An 11,188-nucleotide genomic window follows, 5' to 3' on the forward strand; every position below is an offset into this window, starting at 1 on the left:
CCTCCTAGAGTGGTTGCTCTTTGGAGACCATATGCACCTTCAAAATGCTGTTGATTGCTCGCCAAGCCGCTTTGGCGACAATGTCCTTAGTGGCAGTGTTGATGGCCTCAATTAGCTTTAGACCATCTACCGGGTCCTCATTATGCAAGTGATACATCTTCGGTGCTGTAGTGGTCCAGCACGATTCGGTACGTGAAGCTCGGGGAGTATCCGCCGCTAAAAGTCCAGTTAGTAGAGTCCAAAATATATCAAAAAGTAGGAGGGGAAGGGGGGGAAAGGGTGACATACACGGTCGTAATATAAATATCAATATGTTCTGGCGCAACGTAGTCGTAGATGGGGTTCATAACTTCGACGTTGGACATCATGTCGCTGTTGCTGAAGGACACGACCTTGCCGCTGTCGCCGACCTCAATGAGGCTCTCAATGTCGAATGGATACAGCGGCGAGAGCTTGTAGATGCCCGTGACGGCGAGCACGGGTGTCTTGTTCTCCTTGGCGCACTCGCACACGAGCGACACGCCGGCCGACGACACGCAGCCGCCGTTGGCGAGCACGGACCGCGCGCCAATGACAACCTTGCCGACACGGCTCATGACTGCCAGCACGGTCGAGTCGGGGATGATCACTGTCTCAATGCCGGCCTTGGTCAGATCCTCGGCGAAGGCGCGCGCCTTCTCAATGCCGTTGGGGAAACTCTCGGTGACAAGCACCGAGAACCGGCGCTTCTGCGCTGCCTGGATTAAGAAGTCCTTGACAGTCTTGGACTCTGGCGTCGGCGTCAGCAGCACCTCGTTCTCGTGGATCATCTCTAAACTCATCGCCTCGATCCTCTCGTCGTTGCCGTCAATCTCGTCAATTAGCTCCCGGATGCCCTCAATGATGTCGCCCTTGGTATCTTTCGGCTTGGCCTCGCTCTGATGCGGCTTCGTCTCGGAACTTGCCGAGGAGAGCAAGTTGAACATAGAGCCGTCCTGCTGGTGCTCTGCTGTAGTGGTGGTCGTTGCAACCTCGCGAATGATGGCCAGCACGCGGCGCACAATGTTGCCACAGGCGAATTCCCGCGGCTGGGCCGTGGTGAGAGTGTGGCCGACCTTGCGGACCTCGCTGATGAGCTCGGACGTGCTCGAGTATCGTGTCGCCGACACAAACCTCAGCAGAAAGTTAGCCGTCGCCAGAGCGACATCGTGTGACCCGACGATATTTCGTCTCTTGAAGTCGCTAAATGGTTAATACCCGTGTTTCCCCCTGTTCACTCGATTGACTTACGTCACAAGAGCCTTGGCCGATGTGTGTCTAAATTGCGGTGGCATCGCTGTACGCTCTATGGACTCGCTCACTCTGGCTGGTCTAATTTTTTTCACTGGAGGGCAGTGGTGATGAGTTGTGACTAAATATACGCAGCATTCCCTAAACACGCGTATATCTTGGCATATACTCGTCGTGATCAAAGTTGGGGCCAAGGTGGTCTACCCTATATGGCTCAGGCTCTTTCACACCTTGCGGATCCCGGTACCCATACCGCAGTCCGCAAGATCACCATCAGAAAGTATGAGAAGGGGTGGAGAGTGTTCAAAATGTATCAAATTCTTACAGCAGTCGAATGTACCCGTTCACATGCATTTGGTGCGTTACGGGTGGGTAAGCGGCCCCCGTGACTAGGGCGATCCTCTAGATCTGTGCGTCCGAAGCCGCACATGGTGCGGCGCTACTCCACACTGTCTAGTGGGCGTGAGAGGGGTCGCCTAGCGAAGAAGCAACTTGACCTGGAGATTGAACTAGTCCAACGGCTTGCATTATCGGAATTCTGCTACCGGCTACCATATATCGGAATCCTGTTACCGGCTGATTAATGACGTTGGAGAAGGCAATGGAACCCTGGGCCGGCTGAGATATTCCCGGTGACTTTACAAATCAAATGAACCAATGACGAATCACACAGTTAACGACTGGTTAGTCATGAAGGAAGCGGGTGTGAGGGACTGGCAACACCCTTCCAGATTAGGAGATACGACCGCTCATGCAAGGAGATTATGCACGTAGGAATCATCTGGGGAAAGGTACAAGCCGTGTAGTCGAGACATATATAAACGTCGAGGGCCGTTATGATGGCCAACCATACTCCACATATTATTTGCAATAAGGATGAGTTCGCGAGCAGAGATAGAGGCACACATTCAATCGGCCTTCTACCAATTGGCCCAGCTGGACGATGCACGGGACACCCGTAGCCGCAAGCTCGTCCAGCTACGGTTCTCCAAAGACCCAGTGTCGGCTGCTGGGCGGATTACTAGGATCCAAGACGAGATTGTGGCGATTAATCAACAGCGTGAGAGCGTACACCAGGAAATCGACCGGCTGTCGTCGATCTTGAGAAACTCGTACAATGCAGCAGTGTACGGTCGGAGAAGTGCGTTCACGACCCACTAAGCGCTCTGCCTATACCACAAGACTACCACTACTGACGGTTTTGATTCTTACGATATTAGCTTGTGACACTGCTGACGATTTTGTTACGACATCTTTTAATTTCTTACGATACGCTTATTTATTTGGTGGATATGGGTGGAGGAGAGACGTAATGGCTCTCCGGTATGCAATAGACCCACCAGACCTACTGGTGTGACGCATTATGCACGGCTTTATGCTCGTATCCGCTAGCTTGAAAATCACATACCAGAACCGGGTAATCCCCTCCACAGGGTTCTCATTGATTTGAGACTGTGGAATCGTTTCATCTCCACCCGTTGCCCATTCAATATAGACTCCTCCCTTCCATCGCCGTGCGATACTAACCCTTACTATGTAGAGGATACATGTTTTGATTCACAACTACACGAAGGCTATATCATGTACCTAGATAGATAGAACTTGCCCAATTCAATAGATACACCATATTGTAGGTACTTCAGAAGCAGTAAATGTGATGGAACTCCGTGGTTATTGAAGCGGAACCATTTAAGCGGTGGTTGACCAGCCACGTTTCCTATAAAACGTTTAGACCTGTCCGACCAGTAGATGCTTGGCACTTCCAGTGCTGAGGTACATACAGATTCCGGGACTACGTAATGTCTGGTACTGTGTTAAGCTAAGAGATTCCGGAACACTGTTGCCATGGTTAATTCTGTGCGATGCTGGGTGTTAATGGCGTACTAAGGCTCTTCAGTCAGTATCACATCATTGTGACGTACACATGATTATGTCCTGTCGCCATCGCTGACAGCGATCAATGCACGATGTATAATTCGTATCTCTTCTTCCGCTGGAGGGTACTTACTTTTCATCTTTTGAACGGCCACCGCCCCATTTGCCCCCTATTTTTTTTATTCAACGCTTCTCCCCTCTCTTGGAACCCTCGTGATCATCACTAATCCATTTCATTGGAATAGTAATGGAGTGTAGAGATAATAATATAAATAGCTGTAACTGATTGCCACATGTACAGATCATCGAACTGAAAATATAATACTTATATACAAGCCCCCGGCCATCCTGGCCTCAGTACTAGCCGCTCAAAAAAATAATTCTATCTAACGGGTAGTGGAATGATATTTCCATAAGCACTCACGATGGCAGAGGACGAGCTCAAGGTGCCAATTGAATTCATCGTCCTCCCCGTCCCTTCACCCTCCGCCATGGTCCAGTACGAAACCATGCTCGAGGCAGACCTCATTTACTATCAGGAAGAACAGCACATCCGCTATCAGCTCATTGACATGTGCAAGAAACAGGACACTGTCTACTCATATCATCAGGTGGAAAAGTACATTGAGCAATTGCGCACCATAAACGACGAGATAGGCCGGCTCGAGAGAACCCTGGCCGCTATCCGCATCCACCATCCGCTTTGAACGCACACAATCTAAAAGGTAATATATAATACTAGTATACAGGAATAGAGGTTTGTTTTGTTTTGTTTTGTCTGGTGGTAGCATGCGTGCACATGTGAGCCCATGCCATCCCCATCGCCATCACGATCAGCACGGGTTCTGGTCATGCCTAGGGCGCCACTAAAATAGAACTCAGGCTGCGTAGCGCGTAGTGAATTGGCAATGATGAGTGTCATTGATGCAATAGGATCTATGTAGGCCCATAATTATATCTTGTATAGTGATGTCGGCAAGTCTTACATTATTTAATGCGTTACAACTGTAGCGGAAGGTTATCTGATATTATTAGAATATTATGTGAGAACCAGCAATCTTCACACGCCCTTCTGATCGACCCGCCCGCCAGTCCCACTGCACACTACTGTAATGAACCAATTCATAGGACTGGCGGGTCGATCAGGAGGTATTTAAAGATTGCTAGTTAGTGTTATAATATCATAATATCAGACAACCTCCGCGTTATATGATGTAACATTTACCGATCCCTATGCAAGATATACCGGTAATAACAAACCAAAATAGATCCTATTGCGCCAGTTAAACTGATTAAATACTCTACGTAGTACCAGATATTGGTAATTCTAGTGTAGTCCTAGGCGTTGAATGCAAAAGGAATCTGGTCGGCACTACCTAGTACAGGTAGTACGGGTAGTACGGTAGTAGTGAAACTTGTATGCGTGTACCGGGGTAGTAGTACAGTATTCCAGGGTCTTGAGCTACATTCATACGGCTTGTTGTGCTACTACGCCGCTGTAGTAGTACATACATAGTCTACCTGCTACCGTGCATTCAGCATTGTACCCAATTATCCATCTATACATATACCAACCACCAATGCACAACCAATGTACGTCTCAGGTTCAGTCGAATTGTTTTTTTTTTCAGATATTTACTCATAATAAATTAATTAAATAAAAATGTTCGTTCACACGTCAATTAACCACGCAATGGCTCGTGGTTCTGCTCCATGCGCTTCTCCTCAAGAGCGACAATCTTCTGCCATTCTTCCTGGTCTTCCATCTCCTTGTGCAGCCGTCGCTCCTCGCCAGTGGAAACGGTCGTCAGCATCATCGACGCGAGCAGCAAAAAGACAGTGAGGCCCTGGGCGTACATTCGCGCCTGGACAATTTTCTGCGCTCGGTTCATATACTTGTCCCGGTTGATGAGCCAGAAAGAGCCCGCCAGAGAGCCGGCCCAGCCAGTCATAATGATTTTGTACTTGTTCTCAACGCAATAATGCTTCAACTGCTGCGAGTAGGACAACTTTCGCAGCTCCTGCTTTCGTCGCATCTCCTCGGCAATGAGCTCTGGCGCATAGACCCGCTTCTCAAAGTCTCGCGAGGCATACTCCATCGACGTCACACCGCACAAAAGCACGGGGGCCATAAAGGCAAATGTCTTGAAAAAGGTGCTTCGCTTCAACATCGACGAATGGAAATGCCGGACGTAGTAGGTACCGACGCCGGACAGACCCAGACCAAATACGGCACCCTTAGCACCGCCAATGGCAATGGCAGTCGTGTACTCGTGTAATTCTTCTCTCGATGGCAGCTTCATCTCTTTTTTTTCTGTCAATTAATAGTGTTTGAGTGAATATGGAGCGGAGGGGATGGGATTAAATAGTCCCCGTGTCGTGCTCTTTTAGGGTTCCAAAATGTCTAGGAAAAAAAGGCCCTCTTGTCGAGCCGGAACCCGGCAGGAGCAAATCGGGACCAATGAGTCTGCCCCCTTTCGGGTTGCTCTTTCCCTCCCCCCGCGGAGCTCCGCCCGCTCGCCCCTCCCAGCAGCGATCCGTCCATTGTTTAGAGGCCCTGTGGCATTGGTCTCAATTGCTCGGGGAGGTTTTGCTTTTGCTCCACGGGGTATATAGCGGCGCCCCAGAGGCATCGAATTGACTTTGAGTGTAGGTGTCAAGGTTTTACCCGTGCGATCGGTGCGGCTCAGCGGGCGATCCCTGCATGCCTGCGCGCGCAGGCGGGAGGAAGTAGGGGATAATGCCGGAAGTGCGGCGCGCTTCTAGAAGGCCGCACATTCGCCGGTGATTAGAAATATACAAATTTTCCATTGCAGGAACCAGATGCAGCTCTGCTGTACAAATGGGGTGATTCGGAGAGAGGGCGTCGGGGGCCCCGGTCGTTGGTGTTTAACTTTTCTTTACATTTTCAGACTCGGCGGAGGTCATCTCAGCTCGGCGCGTTTACATGGTTTGGAAAATTATGTACTATAGTAAACATTCAGGGCGACCGTTGAGATGTAAAGAATGACATTATGCATCTGTCCCCCCGCGAAACGGACCGACGGAGAGTCTGTATCCCGGCATTACATCCCTTTCAATTGGATAAAACTATTAATGAGGGTTGCTGATAGTCTATACGAGCTATCTAATGGCCTAGAACCCGGTTATGCCAACTTTTCCTCCTCCTCTTCGTTCTTCTCGTATTTTTTTTCGTAAATGTTTCCGTAGCCGTTTCCGTAGTGAGCGTCGTGTCATCATCGGCCATACCATTGTAGGCAATGAGATTTGGGGTCCGGGGTCGAAAGAAGACCGATTTGAACTCAATTGCATCCCGGGTCGCCAGCGAAAGCACCTTGTCCCTGGCCTCGTCCTCGGAGAGTCCGAGGCCCATGTACATGGCAATGGTGCCTGTGACTACGGGCGCGGCCATCGAGGTCCCGCTGAGTGCGAGGGTGCCGTCGCCGCTGTGCGAAAGGCTCGTTACGTAGACTCCGCTGGCAAAGAGGTCGACACAGCTGCCCCAATTGCTGAAGCTTGCGACCGTGTCGTACCGATCGTCTATAGCACCTACTGTAAGGGCCCTACCGGCGCTCGCAGGTGATGACGCACATGCCGCTGTGTTAGCGTTCCCTGCTGCAACTATCATGGTCAGACCGGAGTCCACTGCGGCGTTGACGGCGCTATTGAGCAGGCTGTTGAACCCTGCGCCGAGACTGAGGTTGGCCAGCGCTTTCCGCCCCGAATCTCTTTTCTGGTTTACGGCAAAGTCGATTCCTGCAATGACCGCTGACAGGTTCCCTAGCCCCATTCCCGTGAGCACTTTGATTTCAATCAATTTCACGCCTTTTGCAGCTCCGAAGGTCTTCGAGCCGATTATACCTGCAACGTGCGTCCCTATGCTAATTAGTCTTTGATCTTCCCCCCACCAGCAGATGGCAATTGAGCTTACCATGGCCGTTCTTATCGCCTTGGCCTTCTCCGGTAAAGTCTGCTCCCCTAACCACGCGTCCTTCAAACTCCGGGTGGTCGGCGTGTATCCCCGTGTCTATCACGTAAATGTCAATCTCTTCCTGGCCATCCTTCGCGTAGTGATAGCTGCCGGTCTCTATATGTGGATCTGTCAGTTTAAAGTGCCAATTGATCTAGCCTGTACTTAGATTGGCTCTAATATCGACACTCACCGTCCTCGGGTAGCCTATCTCGCCTCGATATACGCGCCAAATGTCTAGGGGCCTCTTCCTGAATATCATCGACTTGGACCCTGATGTCTGGGCTGATCGCTGCGACCTACATAGGGCACCAGTGTCAGTAAACTCTCAGACAAGGTCAGTAGACCCTTACATAAAGACTGTTCTGGAGAAGCCGTATGAGCCCAGGCTCAAAGTTACCACAGAATCCCTGGAACGACCCAATGGAGAATGTCTTCGACACTCGATTGCTCACCTGCGGGTGAGCATTGAGAAACCTTCTCAGAGTGGTATTGTCAGACAGTTGAACCAGAATGTTTGCCCCTACCCCACAAATCAATACAAACAATAGTGTAGCAAGCTTCATTGGACCTATCCAATCAAATGACTGAGCCACCCCTCCAGCTAGTGGTTTTATCTTTTGCGAGGTATTTTTCAAGCTTGAAAGGCCGTGTTGATCTTTAGGACAGCATGTGCCGGCTAAGTCACTTCAGTACACACAAATATTACAAAATACACTTTAGGCCTCCGGGATCAACGTCAAAAGCAATCAAGGTTTTATAGCTCTAAGATTCTAGTCTCATCCTCGTCCGCCTGAACTATACGCTCTTCAGCCGTGCGGCTTGCGGCTTCTGCAACAAGCCGCGGCCCCGCCGCAGCTTTCTGTTTGCCCCTGCCTTTTGGCTCGATGTAGGTAGGCTTGATAAACTTTTTGCCATAGGACTTAGGATCCCAGGTCGCCGCAGCTTTGGCGCTCTTCTTAGTAGCCTCCTTAGCAATTCCCTCCTCGAGCGCCCGGTCCTCGTCGTCCTCTTCTGACGACTCGACCTCCGCCTCGCGCTCCTCGGCATACACTTTGTTTCCCTTGAGATCGATACTGATAATTCTTTTGCCTCGTCCTGATCGAGCGGCCTTTTGCTGCTCAGCTTTACGCAACATGTGCTGCTGTCGCTTCAGCTGTTGGGCCTGTTCCAGTGGTGACGCCCATTGGTTAACCCCATACCCTGGAGTCTCAAAATCACTGACCTGATCGATGATCTTTGTTCGCTGTGCTGAAGTATCTTGGAATTCGAGCAACTTGTTCAGCCGTTCTTCGGCCTCGTTAACTGCTGACTTGGATCCAAAGTTTTTCGCGTTCAGCGTTGACACAGTCGTACCCAGATCAACGTTAGCCTTCTGTCGCGCTTTCCTACCCATTGACGATGTAATCTCTTCCTTCTCCAGCTGAAGTATTGTGTTAATGTTCGTCAGTTGCTCGTTATCAATGAGAGGCTCTCCACATAAGGTGCACGGACCCAGCCCTTCTTTGATACATATAATCTTGCCACAGTTGAGGCAATTCGGTGCCACTTCAAGTAACGGATGACGGGTCGCCCGGCAATTGCACGGCTTGCGGTCTTTTGTATTGCGATTGCCCAGCTCGATTTCTCGAATCGCCGACTCTATATCATTCAAATTACCCACCTTGATCTCATTCACTGTTTTGGAAGATCTCTGGCTATCTGATTTCTTCTTCTTCTTCTTCTTCTGAACCGAGGGCGCCTCCCACACACCTTTGGACACAAAGTTCATCAGTGGCTTGTCCAAGCCTTGCGGGCCCCGCACGGGTTCCTCGTTATGCAGTGGAGCCGGTGACGCTGACCGTGACGGCTCTCTACTCTTGCTCTTGCTCTTGCTCTTGCCCTTGGACCTCGAGCAAAGATATATCGGGATGGCAGGGGAGTCGGCTCCGAGTAGATCAGAGAGGAAGGGCCCGACTTCTGTATCAGGCAGTGCCTCGACATTGCTAACAATCTGCTTTGCGGATTCCTCGTCCAAAAAGAGCGCTTCCTGTAAATCGGATCTTAGTGACTCGGCCATTTTAAATAGTCGATTAGAGTTAGACCCTCTTGGCTCGTTTATATAGTGTCTGAAGTTGTACCGCAGCTGGAGTCATCACTGGTCATAATGGGCCGCGCATCTCCCATTCCCGTCCTCCACCATACTATGCAAGTCGCTTGGACTTCGATGGCGCCAATTTCTGTGTACCGGTAATTTAATTATCGCTCCCTAATATTCGGCTACTATTAATGTATGCTAGAAGATCCTTTTTTTTTTGACTGAACGATGCGGATGGCTTACTATTCACAAGCATTTATGGTACGGTAGCTCCATGGTAGTCCTGCTGACTGGCTCCGAGCTCTTCTAGTTAATCTTATCATTACCTAGATTCGAGGGATCAAAGCTATGTAGAATCTCACACGTAGACAATTCCCTGAAAAAGAGGGTCTACAGGGGGGTTTCGCCAATTTTATTGTGCTTCAAGCGAATGCACTACTGGTACTGTAATGCTGTGCATAAAGCCGATTCCTATTGGAATTGGTTTAGGGAAGATACAGAAGCGTAGGGACAGACGGCTAATTTTTTTTCTTTCGCATGTATGGAACAAATTTCAAGTATATACAGGTATATTCAATGCGTCCATGTACATGTAATACAGGTGCCAGGCAGGCAATCTCATGATGGTGTACCAATCGCATATTGCCATGCGGAATATTGTGCAAATGGATAGCAATACATGTATGTTAATACGGTACATTGTACAATGCTTTTCTCCGAGATGAGATTTAAGGAATGCCGTTTGCAAGGCATGGCATTTTTACTGAGGCAAGTCATGGACATCAGGATGCTACCTATTACCGTCTTTCGCGAGGCAGAAGATTCCACTGAAGATTCCACTAAAGACATATAGAATATAATCTAAGTTACAGTATTATGGAGCAACAAATTCAAGCTCATATCAATTGGGTCTCGCAGTTGTACTGCATTTACGCCATTTGAGTCGGGTACCCCAGAAGTCAGGGAAAGAGCTCTCTTAGCACATTAAAATCCTTACCAAACTTTTCAACTGTATGGAATTCACGCGCGTGCGAAGCAGTGGAAACCTGTAGAAAATAAGGGATTGACAATTCGCTACTGGGTCGACCCCGCCTCTGGAAGACGGCCCTTTCTGAGGAATTGTTATACTACATGTATATATGGCATATCTTGACAACACAGTTGTAGCTCGCCCAATGAATTACTGTAAATTAGCGCTGATAGATGCGCTAAGGAAACCGGCTCCATCAACCAAATGTTTTGATATTCATTGATTTGCTTAATGAAAAGTCTGTGGAGCGGATAAATATGCTGATGTAATACGTAAGCCTAACTGGAGGCACCAAGCGGCAACGGGGACAAGATACAAAAGTCATGAATGAATCGTCTGTATTTCGAGCCCGTTGCAGAAGTCATGAACTCATATTTGATTCGATTGATATAATATTCAGATTTATTAACGCACGTCCAGATAATCATGGAATTGCTCGTCGAGTGGGAAGCCTTCAATAACAGCATGAAGAAAGCATTCCACCCTTCGAATTACGGCAACACGAGGTGTGGAAATACGCTGCGCTACGACTAAAAGGAAAGCTAAACCCCGCGAACCTGCTGGGTGAAAGCCTCCAGAAGCCTACGACAATCGGCGCAGGTTTGGGCAAGATGGTGGACTGGATGGAGATTACCATTGGTAAGGAGAAGTTTAGGTATGGGTGCAAGCGCCCTCCATGGAAGTAGCCCAAACTCAAAAGCGCGGAACGCTTTAGGAAGAAGAACAGCGAACTGCGAAGAACTATCCGGGAGGAGCTGGTCGCTGAGTGGGAGGCTGCTTTTAGCAGCAATGAAGCGGGTAGACACTACCGTGAGGTAGGTTGCACGTTTTATCCCACTGAGAAGGCCAACCCTCTCTCGCATTTTATGAAAGCAGGCTCCCGTCACACTCTCAGCATGGCCGTGCAGTTGAGAACAGGATTTGGGGCGTTTGGAGCATACTTTTATAAAATCAACAACAACACACA

The 11,188-nt window shown here is 49.3% G+C and overlaps 6 protein-coding genes and 1 pseudogene across 7 annotated transcripts, besides 1 other annotated feature; 3 read left to right on the plus strand and 4 right to left on the minus strand.

The window, feature by feature from the left end:
• Window positions 1-140: 140 nt before the first annotated feature.
• Window positions 141-1,313, minus strand: GCD7 (translation initiation factor eIF2B subunit beta; the record flags this gene model as incomplete). The annotated part of the gene is made up of 3 exons (XM_076687220.1): window positions 141-216; window positions 289-1,221; window positions 1,270-1,313. The coding sequence occupies 3 exons, from the start codon at window positions 1,311-1,313 to the stop codon at window positions 141-143; spliced, it is 1,053 nt and encodes a 350-aa protein (XP_076538593.1).
• Window positions 1,314-2,145: 832 nt separating this feature from the next.
• On the plus strand, window positions 2,146-2,430 carry TRVA0_052S01244 (uncharacterized protein; the record flags this gene model as incomplete). The annotated part of the gene is made up of 1 exon (XM_076687221.1): window positions 2,146-2,430. One exon carries the CDS (start codon window positions 2,146-2,148, stop codon window positions 2,428-2,430), a length of 285 nt encoding a protein of 94 aa, XP_076538594.1.
• Window positions 2,431-3,569: 1,139 nt separating this feature from the next.
• Window positions 3,570-3,851, plus strand: TRVA0_052S01266 (uncharacterized protein; the record flags this gene model as incomplete). Its single annotated transcript, XM_076687222.1, has 1 exon — window positions 3,570-3,851. One exon carries the CDS (start codon window positions 3,570-3,572, stop codon window positions 3,849-3,851), a length of 282 nt encoding a protein of 93 aa, XP_076538595.1.
• Window positions 3,852-4,826: 975 nt separating this feature from the next.
• RCF2 (Rcf2p) lies at window positions 4,827-5,447 on the minus strand (the record flags this gene model as incomplete). The annotated part of the gene is made up of 1 exon (XM_076687223.1): window positions 4,827-5,447. The coding sequence occupies one exon, from the start codon at window positions 5,445-5,447 to the stop codon at window positions 4,827-4,829; it is 621 nt and encodes a 206-aa protein (XP_076538596.1).
• Window positions 5,448-6,271: 824 nt separating this feature from the next.
• RRT12 (S8 family peptidase) lies at window positions 6,272-7,680 on the minus strand (the record flags this gene model as incomplete). The annotated part of the gene is made up of 4 exons (XM_076687224.1): window positions 6,272-7,020; window positions 7,076-7,231; window positions 7,308-7,413; window positions 7,468-7,680. 4 exons carry the CDS (start codon window positions 7,678-7,680, stop codon window positions 6,272-6,274), a joined length of 1,224 nt encoding a protein of 407 aa, XP_076538597.1.
• A 191-nt stretch (window positions 7,681-7,871) lies between these two features.
• RQT4 (Rqt4p) lies at window positions 7,872-9,173 on the minus strand (the record flags this gene model as incomplete). Its single annotated transcript, XM_076687225.1, has 1 exon — window positions 7,872-9,173. One exon carries the CDS (start codon window positions 9,171-9,173, stop codon window positions 7,872-7,874), a length of 1,302 nt encoding a protein of 433 aa, XP_076538598.1.
• A 1,509-nt stretch (window positions 9,174-10,682) lies between these two features.
• Window positions 10,683-11,186, plus strand: TRVA0_052S01354 (annotated as a pseudogene). Its single transcript has one exon. A coding segment is annotated over exon 1 (504 nt).
• Window positions 10,683-11,186: a mobile genetic element.
• Window positions 11,187-11,188: the final 2 nt, after the last annotated feature.

This window comes from Trichomonascus vanleenenianus (genome assembly GCF_965637985.1).
Source record: "Trichomonascus vanleenenianus strain CLIB 3782 genome assembly, contig: TRVA0_052S, whole genome shotgun sequence".
In the NCBI taxonomy this organism is placed as follows: Eukaryota; Fungi; Ascomycota; class Dipodascomycetes; order Dipodascales; family Trichomonascaceae; genus Blastobotrys; species Blastobotrys vanleenenianus.